General features: G+C 41.1%; 1 protein-coding gene across 2 annotated transcripts in view; it reads right to left on the reverse strand.

Annotated features, from left to right (window-relative positions):
- CAP1 (cyclase associated actin cytoskeleton regulatory protein 1) overlaps positions 1–22,507 on the reverse strand; it is a 55,525-nt gene that overhangs the window by 28,023 nt on the left and 4,995 nt on the right. For both annotated transcript variants that reach the window (XM_081493981.1, XM_081493980.1), the window contains exon 2: positions 16,260–16,391. In XM_081493981.1, coding sequence (XP_081350107.1) covers positions 16,260–16,276 — 17 coding nt within the window. In that variant the 5' untranslated portion in view covers positions 16,277–16,391. The remainder of the gene's footprint in view (positions 1–16,259; positions 16,392–22,507) is intronic.

Genomic DNA, 22,507 nt, shown 5'->3' on the forward strand with positions numbered 1-22,507 from the left:
AAAAAAGCAAGAGATTTCCAGAAAAACATCTATTTCTGATTTATTGACTATGCCAAAGCCTTTGACTTTACGGATCACCACAAACTGTGGAAAATTCTTAAAGAGATGGGAATACCAGAACTCCTGACCTGCCTCCGGAGAAATCTGTATGCAGGTCAGGAAGCAACAGTTAGAACTGGACATGGAACAACAGACTGGTTCCAAATCGGGAAAGGAGTACATCAAAGCTATATATTGTCATCCTGCTTATTTAACATATATGCAGAATACATCATGCAAAATGCTGGTCTGGAGGAAGCACAAGCTGGAATCAAGATTGCCGGGAGAAATATGAATAACCTCAGATATGCAGATGACACCACCCTTATGGCAGAAAGTGAAGAAGAACTAAAGAGCCTCTTGATGAAAATGAAAGAGGAGAGCGAAAAAGTTGACTTAAAGCTCAATATTCAGAAACTAAGATCACGGAATCTGGTCCCATCACTTCATGGCAAATAGATGGGGAAACAATGGAAACAGTGACAGACTTTATTTTTTTTGGGGGGGGGGCTCCAAAATCACTGCAGAGGATGACTGAAGCTGTGAAATTAAAAGACACTTGCTCCTTGGAAGAAAAGTTATGACCGACCTAGACAGCCTATTAAAAAGCAGAGACATTACTTTGCCAACAAAGGTCCGTCTAGCCAAAGCTTTGGTTTTTCCAGTAGTCATGTATGGATGTGAGAGTTGGACTATAAAGAAAGCTGAGCACTGAAGAATTGATGGTTTTGAACTGTGGTGTTGGAGGAGACTCTTAAGAGTCCCTTGGACTGCAAGGAGATCCAACCAGTCCATCCTAAAGGAGATCAGTCCTGAATATTCATTGGAAGGACTGATGCTGAAGCTGGAACTCCATTGCTTTGTCCACCTAATGTGAAGAACTGACTCATTTGAAAAGACCCTGATTCTGGGAATGATTGAGGGCAGGAGGAGACGGGAATGACAGAGGATGAGATGGTTGGATGGCGTCACCGACTCAATGGACATGAGTTTGAGTAAACTCCTAGAGTTGATGATGGACAGGGAGGCCTGACATGCTGCAGTACACGGAGTTGCAGAGAGTCAAACCTGACTGAGCGACTGAACTGAACTGAACACCAAAAGATTATATTTGAGTGCTTCGTGTGTGTGTGTGTGTGTGTGTGTGTGTGTGTGTGTGTGTGTGCGCGTGCGCATGCGCACACACACACACACATGCACTTGCACGCATGCATGCTAAGTTGCTTCAGACTCTTTGAGACCCTATGGACTCTATCCTGCTAGGCTCCTCTGTCCATGGGATTCTCCAGGCAAGAATACTGGAGTGTGTTGCCACACCCTCCTCCAGGGGATCTTCCTGACCCAGGGTTGAAACCCAGGTCTCCCACATTGCAGGCAGATTCTTTACCATGTGAGTAAACAGGGAAACCGGCCTGTGTGGGTAGCCCAGGGCACGTAGCCTGCCTGGCCCTCATTGTAATCAGCTCTACATTTAGCCCTTCTAAGTCTCTTTCTGGATTAGAGACAGGAAATGCCTAAACCATACATGTATCCTAAAGGAAAGGGAGAAAAAGGAGGAAACAGAAAAGAGAAGGAAGAAAATAAGGAACAAATCTTCCCCAACTATAAACTGGGGATAGTAATTCATGTGGTTGTAATGAGAAAGAGAAGCAATAACCCATGTAAAATCACTTGGTAAAGTGATTCTTTGTAAAGAGTGCACACATGAGTACATCACCACGGCTGCCCTTCAGGAACTTCTGATCTTTTAAGAAGTCTGAATACAGGCACTGTGACGCCAGTGCAAGACAGTTTAAGAATTTTAAAAAATCTGTGACTTTCATTTTTTTAGTTTATTTATACACTGAAAAAGAATTATTGAGTTCTGTGCTAAGCTCCACACTAGTTTGTACCAGGCACAACTAGGAGTACGGCAGTAGACAAGTCAGACCCTGTCACTGCCCTCATGGACCTTTCACAATGTATTGTGGAAACCAGTATCACCACTGGGGGATATTATCAGAAGATGTGCTGACTATCGGTTCCAGCTTTTCCTCCTCACTGATCTTGTTCATTGCCCAGTACTCAGTGCCTCATCCATGCTGGGCTCTCATCAAGCCCATGCTCAGTGAGCCCCTTGAATTCAGAATAATCTTTCCCTGGGCTGAGATGAATTCATTGCAGAGCAAGCATGAATAAACAGTAGGGGAGATGGGAATCTGTGCCTGGATGAGGTGAGAGTTTCCTGGAGGAGACGGATAGGAGATAAGCCTGAGAAAAGAGGTTGAGTAAGTTGTACCAGGCAGGAGATGTGAAACCCCAATGTGAAAGCGAGAGGGAGCGGGTTAGATCACATTTTAGAAATACAACTCTATGGTGTAGAGCATGGGCTTGAGTAAGTGAAAAAAGAGGCAGGGAGACCTGTTAGAAAGCAGCTACAAAGATGTAGTGAAGTCTGAATCAAGGCTTTAGCATGGGGATGCAGCAAAGAAGACAGTGCAGGAGACAGCATTTGTATAAAGGGGTCAGTGGAGAGGAGGCAGATAGGACGAAAGAGGATGATCGCAATAGGAACCTTCAGACTAGATCTAGTTCCCCAGGGGTCCACTCCCATTGAATGTTACTTTTCCTTCTTGGCAGATAGCACAGTCTTAATTAAATAACTATTTGTGCGATTATCTTTTAGTACCTTCTAAGTACTCTGAAGTTAGAGTCCTTGCTTCTCTGGCACAAAATTGATACTCAGTAGATATTTATGGAGAATGTGACTAAACGAAAAGGGTGAGAGGGGTCAAGGTAGCTCTGAGACTTGGAGAAAGGTGAATAGGAGGTGAGTGGAAGACTGGATTTGGGGGGTTTCAGCCTCAGATTTTCAAAATCTAGCCTGGGAAGCGAAAGGGAGAAAGGAGTGCAGTTATTTCTCAAGCAAGAATTGTCAGCAGAGAGTTGACTGATTCTCACACATGCCCCCTCTTCATGTATTTTACCATTTATTTTGCCTGGATTTCAGTAAAATTCTAAACCTGCAGGATCGCTTTGTCTCTGAGGGTGCCACACAAGATTCTTCCTTATCACTCAGAGTTTCAGACACAGAAGGCTGCTGGTTCATCTGGAGTGTTTCCCAGCCTGGCTCAGAGGAGTGTCTGCATCTGTGCTGCCTGGCCCAGAGCCTGTCTGTGTTTGGGCAGATCCTGTATCCCCCTGCCAGAGGGGCCGACAGACAACAATTTATGTGAGCCCATCTTTCTTCTCCTCCTAGGATAGAGTCCCTGAGTTAAGCTCTCAGGTCCAAACATTACAAGTTGGCAAAAGAGATATTGGTGATATGATAACACAGTGGTTAAGATCTGGCTTTGGCACCGCTCTCATCTGAACCTGAACCACAACACTGCCACTTAATGTGTAATATTGGTCAAGGTAGTTAACCTCAGGAAAAGATATTAAAATCCAGGAACTTCCCTGTTGGTCCAGTGGTTAAGACTTTGTGCTTCTACTTCAGGGGTGTAGGTTTGGTCTCTGGTCAGGAATCTAAGATCCCACATACTGCAGCCAAAAAAATTTTAAATATATATGTATGTTAAAATTCATCTAAGATCCCACATGCTGCGGCCAAAAATTTTAACATATATGTTAAAATTCATCTCGAATCGTCAATATGACAATTAGAGAAAATTTATAAAAACATTTGGCTCGCTAAATATTCAATGAGTAGTAGTAATTATTATTTGATTCTGAAAGTCTATTGTCTCTGTCCCTGGTAAAGGTAACTAGGAGGCAAAATAAGATCTGAAGTGTCAACATCCTGGATGGTGCCATTAGAAGCACTGCCACTATGGGCCCATCGTCAAAGAGCATCATTTTAAAATTTTTATTTATTATTTTATTTTTAGCTGCACTGGGTCTTTGTTGTTGCACACATGCTTTTCTCTAGTTGCAGTGTGTAGGCTTCTCATAGTGGTGGCTTCTCTTGTTGCGGAGCACAGGTTTTAGAGCATGTGGGCTCAGGAGTTGTGGCTCACTGGCTTAGTTGCTCCGAGGCTTGTGGGATCTTCCCAGACCAGGGATTGAACTCATATCCCCTGGATTGGCAGGTGGATTCTTAACCACTGGACCACCAGGAAAGTCCCAAGCATCTGCTTCTTTATATCACTAACTTTTTTTTTTTACCTTACCTTGCAGCTTGTGGGATCTTAGTTCTCCAATCAGGGAATGAGCTCAGGTCATGAAAGTGCCAAGTCCTAAACACTGGACCACCAGTAAATTTCCTTTATGTCAGTAACTTCTGATTCAAAGTCTGGGCCTGTGTGCCCTTGGCTGCAAGACTAGATAAGTCAGGAATACGAATGCTTTTGGCTGCAGATAAGAGAAAAATTGACTAGGATAACATCTTTTTTTAAAGTATGTTTTGCTCACAAGAAGAACGTAGGTGGGCACTTTTACTGACTCGGTAATGTCCGAGCTGATATCTCTGTGATTCAGTTTACTCTTAAAGTTGCAAGTTTGCTGCTGTAGCCCAAGCCATCACATCATGTGTAAGTAAAGAGAAAAGGGAAGTTGCAGCTTCTGAGACTGGAAAGCTAAAATTTCCTAAAGAACTCCACAAAGCCTACTCTGCTTTCTGTCTCAAAGCCAGAACCAACAGTCAACAAATATTTCAGCTTCCTTGTCCCTTGGAGGGACATTTTCAGGTGTGTGTTTCACAGTGTTTTTGAGGGTCCTCAGAGGAACTGAGCTTCAGCTGTCTACAGTAGGAACCTACTCATTAATGAACTTTTATTGGCTTTTCTCCTTTTCCCAAATCATTTGTCTCAGGGAACTTAAACTGAAGAGAATGGAGTTGGCTGGGTCAGCTATACAAGGAAAGTGACAGCGAGCTCTGTCAGCTTTGATGTTAAAAGGTGCACTCTCTTTGTTTGGGATAGTATTGCCCAGATATATGAAGGGCATGCCGATGCTGAGTGCCCAATAAGTGATAGATGTCACGATAATAAACCCTGGATGGCCCAAGAGCAATATATCCTTTTCTTTCTATATTAACACTTTAATAAATGAAACAAACCAAAACTCCTAACTAAAACAACCCTCCCTTTTTACAACCAAATTGTCATCACTATACTTATCCCCCTACCCGCCCCCCACTGCAAAGGAATCAATCCAAGTCTCATCAATTACTTCATCCAGCTCCAAGTCCAGGATTTTGGAATAATGTTCACCTTCCTTCAGTTCCACAGTGACCCTTCATCAATGTTTATCAGCCTATGGATTGAACTTCAAACAGCAACCACCACAACACGCCACACCCTATATCTATCGGAAGATGGGGAGAAGAAAATTAGTTGTAGTATGTAGCTAGTGAGAGTTTCCCAAGTGGCACAAGTGGTAAAGAATCTGCCTGCCAATGCAGGAGACATGAGAGACGTGGCTTTGATCCCTGGGTCAGGAAGATCCCCTGGAGGAGGGCATGGCAACCCACTCCAGTATTCTTGCCTGAAGGATCCCTTGGACAGAGGAGGCTTCCGGGCTACAGTTCATAGGGTCACAAAGAGTCAGATACAACGGAAGCAACTTAGCTTGCACACACACATACCTATCGAGCTGACGTGACACAGAATCTTTCTGGAACTGACCACAAGGCCTTAGCTGATAATTTTGACTTCACATATCCACTACACATTCCATATTCTCTTTGTTTTCAACCAACACCTGCGTTCATCAGGATCATAGTGATGGAAAAAGAAATAGGGCATGAAGGAAAAGTCCTGATCCAGAAATGGCAGATATCTGCTGCTGCTGCTGCTAAGTCGTTTCAGTCGTATCCGACTCTGTGCGACCCCATAGACGACAGCCCACCAGGCTCCCCTGTCCCTGGGATTCTCCAGGCAAGAACACTGGAGTGAGTTGCCATTTCCTTCTCCAATGGCAGATATCACTTCCACCTATACTGCATTAACTTTAACTTAATCATATAGCCTCTAGGTGGAGCCATAACTGATTTTCCGTAGGTCACCCAAAACTTTTTTCTTAAGGGATTGAAGACCTTGGTGCTCCTGCCTATATAAAATTCCCACAATTTTTTGTACTAAGCATGGCAGAACTAGGAGGAGCCCTAGGTGTCCTCTGGATTATATCATAATTCTAATAGCTCCTCACCTCAACAAACCATCAGAACCAGAGGTATGCAGTAAGACTTCAACAGTATGCGCTCCACAGGGGAAATACCTGATTTGTAGCATTTGCCAATTTCTGTATTGTAAATACTATCGTGGCCAGTTTTAAGCTACCAATGTTATATTACTGAAGAAAAATGCACTGTGATATGTGGGATAATGACTCTCAAAGATGTCCACGTTCAAATCTTTGGAACCTGTGAATACGCTACCTTACATGGCAAAAGGGATTTTGAAGATGTGATTAAATTAAGGATCTTGAGATGGGGAGGTGATCCTGGGTTATTTGGGTAGGTCAAATACAATCACATGGAGCCTTATAAGAGAAAGGAGGAAGCAGGAGAGTCAGTCAGAAAAAGATATGGGACTTCCCTGGTGTTCCAGTGATCATGACTCTGCACTTCCAACGCAGGGGTTGTAGGTTCCATCCCTGGTCAGGGAACTAAGATCCCACATGCCGCGTGGTGTTGCCAAAGAATTTTAAAAAGAGAGAGAGATGTGACCACGAACCTTCTACTTCAAATGTGTCAAGTGACCCTGTTCAGTGTGTCAGTAAATTGCCACAAGATGGCAGCCTTGCTAACTTTGGCTGCACTAAATATGCTCCTTCAAGTTATAATGGGTAGGAGGGACTTCTAACAAGACTTTAATCTTATTTATTGAGTGTTTGTTGACAGCCTGCTCAATACTGATCCTTTTAATATATTAATATTGTTTTTTTACTACTTGCAAAAGTTCAGCTTCGTTTGCAGATGAGAAAACTGAGTTGAAAATGATTCTTTGCCTGAAGTCAGGACATGGATTTAAAAACAGTTTTCTGACTCCAAACACAGTTTTCTTTCCATTACATACATGAATTTCAAGCTGCAACGGTATTATTTAAAGTGTTTTTGTTTTTGAAAATTACAAGTAACAGAAAACCAACTTGAGTCAGCGTAACAATGACACAATAAAGTATTTGGGAGTGTCTCATGGGAACCCAAACAGAAATGATGTCCTGACTTGAAAAGTGAGGATAGAGCCAGGAACTGGAACATCTTCAAGATCTGTAGGAGAAAGGATGAAAGTAGGGGAGGGGAGAGAAAGGAAAAACTGGGGAGGCCTAAAAGATGAAGCTCTGCCACCTCCCATGTTCACTAGAAGAGCCAAATTTTAATGCATCTTACGTTGGGGTCCTATGTGAGGTTCTACTTGAAAAACAAGGATTAGGTATATTAGGCAGTTATCTTAAACCACTGGTTAATGTCTGAAGCCATTCCCATATTGCTGGACACTTAAGGGCTATTGGCTTTTTTCGATTTTTCACTCTAATAAGTAAAATTGTGATGAATATTCTTTCATCTTGTACTGGACAGTGCATGAAGTCACCCAGTGCTTTTATTTCCTCTGGTCCTTATAACTTCCCTTAAGAGAGGAAAGGGTGGGGGTTATAGCCTTAGGCAAGTCTAGTCTGCCCAAGACCAGTGCTACTTGGGCCTTTCCCCAACTGTCAGCCAGTCCAGAAACACTCAGTGAGTATCTAACTACATACTTATCTATGATGGTGAATAAAATAAGCAGGGTCTGTCGTAAAGGAGCTAATACTCTATTGGGGAAAGAGGACATGAAACAGACACTCTACTAACTGATTAGAAGAAGCACAAGCAAAGTGCTGCCAAGTGGAAGTTCAAAAGGTTAAGAAAACACACAACAGAGTGACTGACATAATCTGGGGGCTAGGGTCAGCTGCCCGGAGGAAGTGTTATTAATCTGAGGCTTGAAGGGTGAGCGAGAGCCAGACAAAGAGAATGGAGAAGAGCTGTTTAAGCAGAGGGAAAGCGTGAAGGTCCAAAAGTGAGAAAATCTTGGCATGTTCAAGGGATTGAGAGCAGATCACTGTGACTGGATCCAGAAAAGAAAGGAAAATAATATGAGGTTGAGGTGAAAGAGACAGCACAATCCAGATTATGCAAAGTCTTATGAGCTATCTCCAGCAATTTGGAGTAAATTCCAAGGATGTAGGAGATCATTGACAGACTTTAAACTGAGGGAAAGCACCATCTTGTTTGTGCCTAAACAAGCAAATATCTTGGAGGGCAAATGCAAGGAGGCTGCTGGATAGAGGCAGGGGGCTGATATAAAAGTCCAGACAAGGGATGGTGATGGCTTGGCCTACATCTTGCTTGGCAGCAGTAGATAAAAAGAAATAGACAGATTTGAGAGTGAGTGATCCAAGATGTAGAATTACAGGAGCTAGTGATTGATTGCCTATGTGTAAAAGAGGGTAAGTAGCCAAGACTATTAGCTTTCTGGCTTGAGCAGTTGGGTAGATGGTATTTCCTTATAGAGACTGGGGACACTGGAGGAAGAGTAAGTTTGTTGGGGAAAGTGATGACTCCTACACTCACATGCCAATTTGATTTATCTATGGGATTTCTTGAATATGCAAGTAGACATATAGAACTGGAGCTCAGAAGACAAGTCTGGGCAGGAGGTCTTGGTTTAGAAATCCTAGGATTGACAGAGTATAGAAAAGGGTCATTCAGAGATACTGATCTACATTAATAGTGTATTAGAAAAGAAGCCAGAAGAGGAGAATGAGAAGGGGCAATGAGAGGGGTAGCAGAAAATCAGAAGTACATGGCTCAAGAAAGCCAAGGAAGAAAATACTTCAAAAAGGCAGTGTCTCTGCACTACATGCAGTAGAGCGACCAAATAAAAAGAAAATGGGTTGCTTCCATGTTCTGGCTATTGTAATTAGTGCTGCAATGAGTACTGGGGTGCATCTGCCTTTTTGAATTCTGGTTGTCTCAAGGTATATGCAAAGGAGTATGGATTGCTGGATCATATGGTAGCTCTTTTTTTAAGTTTTTAAAGGAACTTCCATACTATTCTCTACAGTAGCTGTACCAGTTTCCATTCCCGTCAACAGTGTAGGAAGGTTCCCTTTTCTCCACACCCTCTCCAACATTCACTGTTTACAATAGCCAGAACATCAAACAACCTAAATGTCCATCAACAGAGGAATGGCTATAGAAGGAGTGGTACCTATGTACAATGGAATATTAGTCATCAGTTCAGTTCAGTTTAGTCGCTCAGTCGTGTCCAACTCTTTGCAACCCCATGAACTGCAGCACGCCAGGCCTCCATGTCCATCACCAACTCCTAGAGTCCCCCCAAACTCATGTCCATTGAGTCAGTGATGCCGTCCAATCATCTCATCCTCTGTTATCCCCTTCTCCTCCTGCCTTCAATCTTTCCCAGCATCAGGGTCTTTTCCAATGATTCAGTTCCTCGCATCAGGTGGCCAAAGTGTTGGAGTCTCAGCTTCAACATCATTCCTTCCAATGAACACCCAGGACTGATTTCCTTGAGGATGGACTGGTTGGATCTCCTTGCAGTCCAAGGGATTCTCTAGAGTCTTCTCCAACACCACAGTTCAAAAGCATCAATTCTTCAGCGCTCAGCTTTCTTTATGGTCCAACTCTCACATCCATACATGACTACTGGAAAAACCATAGCCTTGACTAGATGGACCTTTGTTAGAAAAGTAATGTCTCTGCTTTTTATTATGCTGTCTAGGTTGGTCATACCTTTCCTTCCAAGGAGTAAGCGTCTTTTAATTTCATGGCTGCAGTCACCATCTGCAGTGATTTTGGAGCCCCCCAAAATAAAGTTAGCCACTGTTTCCATTGTTTCCCCAACTATTTGCCATGAAGTGATGGGACTGGATGCCATGATCTTAGTTTTCTGAATGTTGAGCTTTAAGCCAACTTTTTCACTCTCCTCTTTCACTTTCATCAAGAGGCTCTTTAGTTCTTCTTCACTTTCTGCCATAAGGGTGGTGTCATCTGCATATCTGAGGTTATTCATACTTCTCCCGGCAATCTTGATTCCAGCTTGTGCTTCATCCAGCTCAGCGTTTCTCATGATGTACTCTGCATATAAGTTAAATAAGCAGGGTGGCAATATACAGCCTTGACGTACTCCTTTTCCTATTTGGAACCAGTCTGTTGTTCCATGTCCAGTTCTAACTGTTGCTTCCTGACCTGCATACAGGTTTCTCAAGAGGCAGATCAGATGGTCTGGTATTCCCATCTCTTTCAGAATTTTCCACAGTTTATTGTGATTCACACAGTCAAAGGCTTTGGCATAGTCAATAAAGCAGAAATAGATGTTTCTCTGGAACTCTCTTGCTTTTTTGATGATCCAACAGATGTTGGCAATTTGATCTCTGGTTCCTCTGCCTTTTCTAAATCCAGCTTGAACATCTGGAAGTTCACAGTTCACTTATTGCTGAAGCATGGCTTGGAGAATTTTGAGCATTACTTTACTAGCATGTGAGATGAGTGCAATTGTGTGGTAGTTTGAGCATTCTTTGGCATTGCCTTTCTTTGAGATTGGAATGAAAACTGATCTTTTCCAGTCCTGTGGCCACTGCTAAGTTTTCCAAATTTGCTGACATATTGAGTGCAGTACTTTCACAGCGTCATCTTTTAGGATTTGAAATGCTGCTGCTGCTGCTACTGCTAAGTTGCGTCAGTCATGTCCAACTCTGTGCGACCCCACAGACGGCAGCCCACCAGGCTCTGCCGTCCCTGGGATTCTCCAGGCAAGAATACTGGAGTGGGTTGCCATTTCCTTCTCCAGTGCATGAAAGGGAAAAGTGAAAGTGATGTTGCTCAGTCGTGTCCAACTCTTAGCGTCCCCATGGACTCTAGCCTACTAGGCTCCTCCGTCCATGGGATTTTCCAGGCAAGAGTACTGGAGTGGGGTGCCATTGCCTTCTCCTAGGATTTGAAATGACTCAGCTGGAATTCCATCACCTCCACTAGCTGTGTTCATAGTGATGCTTCCTAAGGCCCACTTGACTTTGCATTCTAGGATGTCTGGCCCTAGGTGAGTGATCACACCATCGTGATTATCTGGGTCATGAAGATCTTTTTTGTACAGGAGAAGGAAATGGCAACCCACTCCAGTATTCTTGCCTGGAAAATCCCATGCACGGAGGAGCCTGGTAGATTACAGTTCATGGGGTCACAAAGAGTCGGACACGACTGAGCGACTTCACTCACTCACTCTGTGTATTCTTGCCACCTCTTCTTAACATCTTCTGCTTCTGTTAGGTCCATACCATTTCTGTCCTTTATTGTGCCCATGTTTGCATGAAATGTTCCCTTGGTATCTCTAATTATCTTGAAGAGATCTCTAGTCTTTCTCATTCTATTGTTTTCCTCTATTTCTTTGCACTGATCGCTGAGGAAGGCTTTCTTATCTCTCCTTGCTATTCTTGGAATTCTACACTCAGATGCTTCTATCTTTCCTTTTCTCCTTTGCTTTTTGCTTCTCTTCTTTTCACAGCTATTTGTAAGGCTTCCTCAGACAGCCATTTTGCCTTTTTTGCATTTCTTTTTCTTGGGGATGATCTTGATCCCTGTCTCATGTACAATGTCATGAACCTCCGTCCATAGTTCATCAGGCACTCTGTCTATCAGATCTAGTCCCTTAAATCTATTTCTCACTTCCACTGTATAATCATAAGGGATTTGATTTAGGTCATACGTGAATGGTCTAGTGGTTTTCCCCACTTTCTTCAATTTAAGTCTGAATTTGGCAATTAAGAGTTCATGATCTGAGCCACAGTCAGCTCCTGGTCTTGTTTCTGCTGACTGTATAGAGCTTCTCCATCTTTGGCTGCAAAAAGTATAATCAATCTGATTTCCGTGTTGGCCATCTGGTGATGTCCGTGTGTAGAGTCTTCTCTTGTGTTGTTGGAAGAGGGTGTTTGCTATGACCAGTGCATTCTCTTGGCAAAATTCTATTGCCTTTGCCCTGCTTCATTCTGTACTCCAAGGCCAAATTTGCCTGTTATTCCAGGTGTTTCTTGACTTCCTACTTTTGCATTCCAGTCCCCCTTTTCATTATTAAAAGGACAGCTTTTTGGGGTGTTAGTTCTAGAAGGTCTTGTAGGTCTTCATAGAACTGTTCAACTTCAGCTTCTTCAGCATTACTGGTTGGGGCATAGACTTGGATTACTGTGATATTGAATGGTTTGCCTTGGAAACAAACAGAGATCATTCTGTCGTTTTTGAGATTGCATCCAAGTACTGCATTTTGGACTCTTGTTGACTATGATGGCTACTCCATTTCTTCTAAGGGATTCCTGCCCACAGTAGTAGATATAATGGTCATCTGAGCTAAATTCACCCATTCCAGTCCATTTTAGTTCACTGATTCCTAAAATGTCGACATTCACTCTTGCCATCTCCTGTTTGACCACTTCCAATTTGCCTTGATTCATGGACCTAACATTCCAGGTTCCTATGCAATATTGCTCTTTACAGCATTGGACCTTGCTTCTATCACCAGTCCCATCCACAATTGGGTGTTGTTTTTGCTTTGGCTCCATCCCTTCATTCTTTCTGGAATTATTTCTCCACTGATCTCCAGTAGCGTATTGGGCACATACCAACCTGGGGAGCTCATCTTTCAATGTCCTATCTTTTTGCCTTTTCATACTGTTCATGGGGTTCTCAAGGCAAGAATACTGAAGTGGTTTGCCATTCCCTTCTCCAGTGGACCACATTCTGTCAGACCTCTCCACCATGACCTGTCTGTCTTGGGTGGCCGCACATGGCATGGCTTAGTTTCATTGAGTTAGACAATGTGGTCCATGTGATCAGATTGGCTAGTTGCAAAGTAACGCAATTCGCAGCAACATGGATGGACATAGAGATTATCACACTGAGTGAAGTAAGTCAGAAAAAGATAAAAATTATGGATAAGCTGTATGTGGAATCTAAAAAAAAAAAATGGTACAAATGAACTTATCAACAAAACAGAAATAGAGTTACAGATGTAGAAAATAAACTTATGGTTTCTAGGGGATAAGGGGGAAGGGATAAACTGTAAGATTGGGATTGGGACACTACATATAAAATAGGTAATAATAAGGACCTACTATACAGCACAGGAAACTCTACTCAGTACTGTGTAATGGTCTATATGGGAAAAGAATCTAAAAAATAGTGGAGATATATATATATATATATGTATAACTGATTCACTTTGCTGTACACCTGAAACTAACACAGTATTGTAAATCAGCTATACTCCAATATAAATTTTTTAAAGTAAAAAAAATAAAAGAGGATGGGAAAGTGTCCATTGGATTTAGAAATATGGTGGTTACTGGTAGTATTGTCAACAGCAATTTTGCAGAGGTAGTAGGCAGAGACTAACTAGGAGTGGGATGACAAAGTGGGAGGTGAGAAAATGGAGACAACAGTGTAGGTCATTCTGGAAAATTCTGCTCTGAAAGGAGGCAGACAAAAAGAGTATCAGTGGGACATTCATTCACCCAGTTCTTCCAGGGCTTCATATTCAATTCTCCTTTTTTCTCATGTCTTAACTCAAAGCCTGCTGGCTCTAATTTCAAAATATATTGAATCTCACCACTTAATCACTTTTTCCACTGCTGCCTACTCAAAACCACCACTATCTCTTGCTTGGGCTATCATAAGAGCTTCTGAATTTATCTCCTAATTGGTCTCTCCCTCACACCCCTTCTCTATATAACAGATCTGTAAACTAAAGTGGCAAGTTATCTCTTCCCTACATACATTGTTCATACCATACTGGGAAAGGCATTGGATAATCTCAAAAAGAGGGAAAGAAGGAGGTACACAACAGAGCCAATTCTGAAATGCTTGTTGGATTAGAGCTTTGCCCAACTGCCTGAGAGTCATTCTTGTTCACTGTGGTTTCTGGCTCTAGTGTCTGGGTTCTTGTTTCCACCCTCTGAATCATCCTTCCTTTCCCAAAAGAAAAACTGAGTTTGCAACCACGTAGTCTCAGACTGCTTCTTGCCTATAAAAGGGTTGCAAAGGCCTGTTTTCATTTTGTTCCTGTTAGTCTAAGCTGATAATGCTTCTGGACTGGCAGTTCCCTTAAAGGCTTTGTGGGGGTTTTAATGCATCGATTTTTATCCCACTCCTTTCAACAAAAGCCATAACTCTTTGAGATCAGCTCTTCTCTACCTTGGGCTCACTAAGAGACTACTGTGAGTGAATATCCTTAAGATATCTGGGGAGACTTCTTTCTATCTGACAGGTTCTGTTGGACACCTCCTTAGATCATTTTGAAGTGTTAACCTTTAATTTCATTTTTAGATAATGTTTTCCTAATAGTGTCTTGGATTTTATTTTTGCAAAGAGACACTTTTTTTGTACCTCCACACCTCATGGCTTGCAACATCTAAGTTCCCTGATCAGGGATTGAACCCAGGCCATGGCAGTGAAAGTACCAGAGTCTTAACCACTGGACCACCAGGGAATTCCCAAGAGATACTTCTTAATTTTAGAATAATTTACCATCTGGAGATGCCAACAATGAAAACCAGTTTTAAATTTGAGTCCTGGTCCTGGTCCTGAGTTTTCAGGGAGGCTTTATTAAGATGTAGTTCACATTCCATACAATTCATCCATTTAAAGTATACAATCCAGTGGTTTTTAGTACTCTCATAGAGTTTTTACAGTCATCACCACTATGAGTTTTAGAACACATTCATCACCCCAAAAAATAACCCTGTACCCATTAGCAGTCATTCCTCATTTCCCCACAGTCCTCAGTGTCCAGCTATAACAACCACTAATCTCCTTTTGGTTTCTATAGATTTGCCTGTTCTGGGCACTTCATATAAATGGAATCATACCATATGTGGTCTCCTTTATGCTTTGCTTTGTGCATGTACTCAGTCGTGTTCAACTCTTTGTGACTCCAAGGATTGTAGCCCGCCAGGCTCTGTCCATGGAATTCTCCAGGCAAGAAATACTGGAGTGGGTTGTCACTTCCTCCTCCAGTGAATCTTCCTGACCCAGGGATTGAACCCGAGTATCTTGCATTGGCAGACAGATTCTTTACCACTGTGCCACCTGGGAAGCCCCAGTCTCCTTTACAGTTAAGTTTATTTTTCAGTTTATCTCTCTCCTTTCATGTTTCATGACAGGCAATGTGTAGAAAGCAGGTAACACCTTCAGTATCCTGCCTAGAAATCTTGGTTGGCTCCTTGAGATCAACAAAGACATTTATTTTCTGTATTACTTCATGTGACAGTGTTGCCAAACTTTCTGGGAAAGGACCCCCTTTCCTCTCTGTCCTTTGTGTCCTCCAACAATTCTCTTCCAGTCCTTTAGGTTTTAGCTTACACTCTCACTGAAGCTCTTTGAAAGCCTTTGCCCTTCAGGTTCTTCCGGCCCCTGCCGGGCAGTTTCAAAACCAGCGCCACACGTTTTGGGCTTTTGTTATGGCAGCACCCACATCTAGCTGTTTCGTTATGTATTGCTGCACAATGAATCACCCCAAACTAAATCTGAGTCCTCTAGCAAGCAGATGCCAAAGATGGAATTGGAAGTTCAAGGGTAAATGCCTCTAAAAGATAAAAATGAGAAGCCAGAGTAGACAGGGAGACGTGACATCATGTCATGTCATGACTTCACATCATGACACAGGACTGGCACTGTAAAAGGAGGAGTGGCTAAGAAGAGCCTCAGAGGGCAGTGCAGACAGCACTGAGAAAGCCCTGGCCAGGCTAATTTCGCATTAACGGAACCCTACGTGAGGAACAAATGGCCCAGCGCTAGGCCTACTGGGCTCAGCCATGGACTAAGAATAACCCAGGGACACTGCACCTTGGCATGAACGTTGTGGCAAACCCCAGCAGTATTGCAGCTGGAAGCTGTCAGCTCTACACTCCTCACAGCAGTATGGCTGCACTGGGTCTTCGTTGCTGCACATGGGCTGTCTCTAGTTGCAATGAGTGGGGGCTATTCTCTAGCTGCGGTATGAGGGCTTCTCATGGTGGTGGCTTCTCTTGTTGCAGAGCAGGGGCTTTAAAGCACAAGCTTCATTAGTTGTGATCCAGGAGCTTTTTTTTTTAGCTCCCTGGCATGTGGGATCCTTCTGGACCGGGGATTGAACTCATGTCCCCTGCACTGGCAAGCGGATTCTCAACCTCTGGACCGCTGGGAAGTTGAGCAGTTCTCTATTTGAATATAGAGCTGAGAGGTCATGACACGACTGAGCGACTGAACTGACCTGAATGAAGAGGTCATGCACACAGTCCATCCCTTGCTGACATAGTCTATTCCTTGCACAGCTCAAGGATCCACTCTTCCACACAGCCTTGGAAAGCAACTTCTCCTTCAAGACTCTCCTAGGCCCCTCTTCCTGAGGACAGACGGAAGAGGGAGGTTAATGGGATGAACTATAGCCTCCTTTGCTACAGAGCGTGGAGTTGTCTTTTTAAAAAATGTTAATTTATAGACTCTTATTGTATACTGCAGGTATTAATCCTTATTCAATTTCATGCATTGCAAACATTTTTTCAAGCTACTTTTTGTTTTGTTATCTTTTCACATTAAAAAAATATTTTTTATGAGCTATAATAAACCTAACTTTTTCTTGATCTTCTGATTTTTTCTCCTCTTTAAAAGGTCTTTCTACCCAGACATAGAAAGCAGACTTTGGTTGCCATGCTGGGTGGGAGGGGAAGGAGAGAGAGGGAAGGATTGGGAGTTTGAGATTAGCAGATGCAAACTATTATATTAATATAAAGAATGGATAAAGAACAGGATCCTGCTGTCGAGCACAACACAGGAAATTATATTCAATATCTTGTGATAAACCATAATGGAAAAGAATATGAAAAGTATACATACATATATATATGCATAACTGAAACACTTTGCTGTACAGCAAAAATTAACACATTTTAAATCAACTATACTTCAATAAAATAAAAAATAAATGAAAGATCTTTCTAAATCTTAAATTATATGTTTAGACTCCAAAATATTATTAAATTTTTTTTCTTATCTTTGAAATTTCATGCATCCAGGCTTTATTTCTGAATGTAGTGAGTTTGGGAGTCCAATCTTATTTTTTTTTTCTTGTGGATGGCTAATTGTGCCATTTATTAAATCGCCTATACTTTGCTGCCTGAGAAAGGATGACTGTTTTTTCATTCCTAAAATTTTCATGTACACTGAAATGTATGTCTGAATTCAATCTTTTTCTATGCTAACATAAACTTTTTTATAACCATTTAAAAATTATTTTTGTTTGATAATCAGAACATAGACTGTGACCAGTTTGCACATAATTCTTAATCTAAGTATTGAAAATCTCTACAAATTACATGGTTGTAATGATTTTCTGGACAATTTTGCCATGACATTCCAGCTTAAAATTTGGAGTCAATTTTTTTCATATAAAGAGGATATCAGGGGAATTTCCTGGCAGTCCCGTAGTTAGGACTCTGGACTTCCACTGCAGGGGACCCGGGTTCAATCCCTAGTTGGGGAACTAAGATCCTATAAGCTACATGGTGCAACCAAAAAAAGAAAAAGGATATAAAATACCAGTATCTTAAAATATTAACAAACTATTAGGTATAAAACTCCATAAATTAATAGTTTAATACCAAACATACTGCCTACATCATAAAATTTTGAAATATTTTATATCACATTCATAAAAAAAGGGAAACTGAAATGACACCTGCAAAAGATGTCACAAATGGCATACAATTATCACAGGAGGACCCAAGACTAAGACACAGTTGTTTTTTTTAACTTCTTATTTTATATTGGCGTATAGCTGATTAACAATGTTGTGATAGTTTCAGGTGGACAGCAAAGTGACATGTGACCATTTTCCCACAAACTCCCCTCCCATCCAGGCTACCACATAACACTGAGCAGAGTTCCCTACGCTATACAGTAGATAACCCATTTTAAACAGAGCAGCATGTACATGTCCATCCCAAAGGAGCATCATTTTAAATAGTGGAACACAGTTTTAAGGGGTGATTTAATGTATCTTACTTATAAAATTTACCTAATATTAGAGAGTATATATTTTCATTGATCATTTCCATGGAGCCTCTGTAAATATTGACCATACTCTAGACCATTCTGTAGCCTTGTTGAAAAACAAATCTCAAATACCAAAGAATCAGTGTTATACTTACCACATTGGATGTCTAAATCATAATTAGGGGACAATAACAGCAACAACTAAAAATGCCCTGTTCATTTGGAAAATTTTAAACATGCTGCTAAATTCATCAGATAAGAAATCAGAAAATGCTTTTAGAATGAAATGACAAAAAAATACTATACATTGATACTTGAAGGACATATTTCATGCAAAGCCTTGAGTGCTAATGTTAGAAAAGAAGATAAGGTACAACTTAAAGGGCTAAATGTTTAAGTCAAGAAGTTAGACAGAGAGTTCATTCCCTGGTGGTCTATTGATTAGGATTCTGGGCTTTCACTGTCCCTGGTTGGGGAACTGAGTTCCCACAAGCCACAGGGTGTGGCCAAAAAAAGGGGAGAGAAAGTTAGACAAAGAACAACAAAACTAACCAAAAGAAAGTGGAAGTAATGAGTTAGTAAAAGTAAGAGGAGAAACTAAGCAAAAAGCAAATACATGTGATTTTCAAAAGACTGACATAGCCAAAAGTTGATTCCTTGAGAAGAATAACAAAATAGATCTTTGGTGAAATGACGAAGAGAAGGCACACAAAAATTTTGGAGTAAAAAGAAACTACAGAAGAGATTCATGGTGTAACGACTTTAAAGACTACCTACCACAGCCCACCCTTCGGACAACACAATTCATGTCCATTGAATGTGAACCTTCTTCCCACGATTCCCAAAATCACATCTCATTATAGCATTAGCTCAAAGTTCAAGATCTCATCATCTAAATGAGGTCTAACTATAGATGAGTGTCTTTGGGCATGGTTCCTCTTCATCTGAATATCTATGAAAAAATAATCAAGTTGTCTGCAACACAAACACAGCATACAGTGGTGTTATGGGGATAAGACAAATGCAATAAATACTTCTGTTAAACAAACAAACAAACTTCTCACAAGGGAGAAACAGGAGACCCATGAGAGTGTTCCAAGGCTCTGAAATCCCAGTCGGGTACATGCTTCTATTTCCTTGATTGGGACCCAATCCTACTTCTGTGTGGAGTAGGAAATGGCAACCCTCTCCAGTATTCTTGTCTGAAAAATCCCATGAACAGAGCATCTTGGCAGGTTACAGTCCATGGGGTCGCAAAGAGTGACTGAGCACTCATGCACGCCTGCTTCTGGGGAGTGATTCTCTGTAGCTTTAAGCTCTGCCTTCTGGACTCTTGGTTCTTCACATTGAGTCATCCTTCCTTTTCCCTAAAAAGTGGCTCATATGTAGCCTTCACATCCTGCTTCTTGCCCATAGGAAGTTGGGTGTTTCAAGGGCTCTTTTCATTTTGAACTGTACTCTTTACTTGAAGCTGATGTTATTTCTAAAAATGCAGTTCTCCTGAACATTTGTGTTTTCTGAGAATTTTATTTAGGTTCTCAAAAGTCACATCCACAAATGTCTTCAAGATACCTTGGTCTGCCCTTCTCTACCTTGGTCTGAGATTCAGTATGCTATAGGAAATACCCTTAAGATTCTTAAAAGCTCTCTTGTCTAGTTAAAAAAAAAGTCTAAGAGACATTCTAACATTCTTAGAAGTGATTTCATTCACTTGAGAGAAGCTATAAAATATGTACTTAAACTTTCTGAAGTCTTAACAGAGAGTCTTACAGATGCACTCTTGACTTCCTCCTTATTTGAAGACTATTCTTCTTTTGAGAATTTTTAATGGCAGAAAAACTGTCCTGTGTCCTTCATATATCCTCCAAATTTTTCTAAGTAGCTGATTAGTTCCCTTTTAACTTATCTCTCTCTTAGCTTATCATTGACAGCTTATCATTGTAGCTTATCGTTGACAGCTAAAATAAACCAGTCAGGCTTGGGACAGTCTACCCAGAAACCTCCTTAGCCAAATTCACCCAAATTCACTACATTTTCTATTTTGTGTTTTACTACTTCTGAACTTTTTGCTGCTACATAACAGGAGTTACCTTTTCTCCGACTTCCAATCACAATTTCCTTTCTCTCCTTTAAATCTTCACTAACGGTCTCCCTGAGGCCCTTTCAGCTTCCAAAAACCTTGTGGTCCCAAGCCATTGCCACATGTCTTAGGTTTTTGTCATAGAAGGATGACACTTTTGTTATCAATTTCTGTTCCAGTTATCTATTACTGCATAACAAACCACACTAACACTTAGTAAATTAAAATGATAATTTGCTATCTTTCGTGCTCCCGTGGGTTGCCTGGGCCCAGCTGGACAGTCCTCAGCTGGGCAGTTCTCTCAAGTGATTAATGTCAGATGGGGACTGAGGCCGGACTCATCTGAAGGCTTGACTGAGCTAGAAATGGCCAGTCAAGGATGGCTCATTCACATAACTGGGAATTCATGTTGGCTCTCTACTAGGAGCTTATTTGGGGCTGTCAATCAGAGTGCCTATAGATGACCTAGCCATGTGGCTTGGGATTCTCATATCATGGTGTCTGGGTTCTGAGGGGAAGTGTTTGAAGAGAAAACATTTCAAGAGATCCACAAGGAAGCTGCAATATTTCTTATGATCTAACATTGGAAATCCCAAAATGATACTTTCTCTGCATTCTATTGACTAAGTAAATCAGCCTTCTATTCTACCGATTGAGTCATTAAGTCCAGTCTAGGTTTAAGGGGAGAGATAACTCCCATCAGCAGAAGAAGGAATTGATCACATTCATCTCTGGAGACTATCTACAAAATCAACTTAAAGATTATTTTGTCCATTTCAAAAAATATTGTTTATAATTATAACTGTATTAAACTTTGATAGACTGGACATTTTAAGTCTTCCCTTCCAAGAATAGGACATGTTTTCCTGTTTGTTTAGATTTTACTTTATAGCTCAGTTGTATTTAGTAAGAGAAACTTCCTGTTTGGGATGAGAATGTAAAAGAAACAAAGCATTATGTATACTTGGAATATATTGTATTCCATTGAATCCCTATATGAGGCTACATTACCCAGACTTATAATTATTATGTTTAAGAAAATTTTAAAATTATAGAATAGACCTATCAGCAACCTTGTGGGAATAAATGTCTTCATGAATTTAAATAATGGATGATGACAAAACAGTGGCTTAAAATCAGGAAAATCCAGTGATTTCTGGGTTTTCATTCATTCATAAGTTGATTGAACTGAGGAATAAGCCACTGTCCTCTACTAGACTGACTCCCCACTTCCAGCCCACAAAATTAAACCAGTCAGATTACTGGTCCTAGGTGGGTACTCTTTGAGGGCAAAGATATGTAATCTCTACCATGATTAATATCATTTAATGAGTACCTACTCTATGATAGGTAATGGCCAGGTGTTTTGCATCTGTTATCTCATTTAAGATTAAATCAGACCATTAAAACTAGATCTCAGAGACAGACCTAGGTATAAATATGTGAATTTAATATATGATAAAAATATAGCACAAATAAATGAGAATATGACTGTATCAGACAGGGTCCCACCACAAGACAGAAACCATACATTATTATGAACAGGAAAAATTTAATGTAAAGACCTAGGAACTATAGCAAGGGATGAAATTACGGGAGACTGAGTAGTAAGAAATAAAGAGAGCACCTAAAGAATACAAGAATCTCAACTGTCAGGAAAAGCTACTATCTCTAGGGCAATGCTTGCAAAAGAGTATTCCTTGCCCTCCAAGCTGAAACCCAGAATGTGTTGACAAAGTAGTGTCCTCTTCACTGGATGATGAAGTTGCACCAGTGAATTTTGCTGGAAATCTACATGAGAAGGTGCCAGGGGAAGCTGCTATATACTGGGCACTGCAGGCCGCTGCATAATCCAGGAACCAGATGCTGGAGAGTTATGTGTTGCAAACCTGGTATCACAGAGATTGCATACTGCAAGAGCCTGGTAAGAGAAGGAAGCAGGAAAAATCTCTTTTTTCCTCCAGTATTCCCCTGGCATCCTTTACTGACCAGCTTAACATTATGCCAGATGTTAATAGAGAATGGAGAAATATTTAAAGGGATCATCATAATTTTTGCTGAGCAGGCAAGGAAGCGTAGATTTGAAACTATGAGGCAATACACTGAAAACTGGCACAAAGGCTAATTGGATTGTTTAGTAGATAGTTTTTGATAAATTGTCTCACTATATGGAGAAAAATGCTAGATCTCTATTTAACACTGTGTCTAAAGGTGAGTTCCAAATGGGTTAAAGACCTAAACATAAAAGGTAAAAGTATGAATTTAATAGGAAAAAAAAAGTATGAAGGTATTTTTGTAATCTAGAGGCAGAACAGAAATCATTTTTTAAACTTCAAAAAAGTGTAACCTGAGGTAAAAAAGAAAATATGTGTGGATTTGATTACAGT

Source organism: Giraffa tippelskirchi, chromosome 5, assembly GCF_054371585.1.
Source record: "Giraffa tippelskirchi isolate mGirTip1 chromosome 5, T2T-mGirTip1v1.2.pri, whole genome shotgun sequence".
In the NCBI taxonomy this organism is placed as follows: domain Eukaryota; kingdom Metazoa; phylum Chordata; class Mammalia; order Artiodactyla; family Giraffidae; genus Giraffa; species Giraffa tippelskirchi.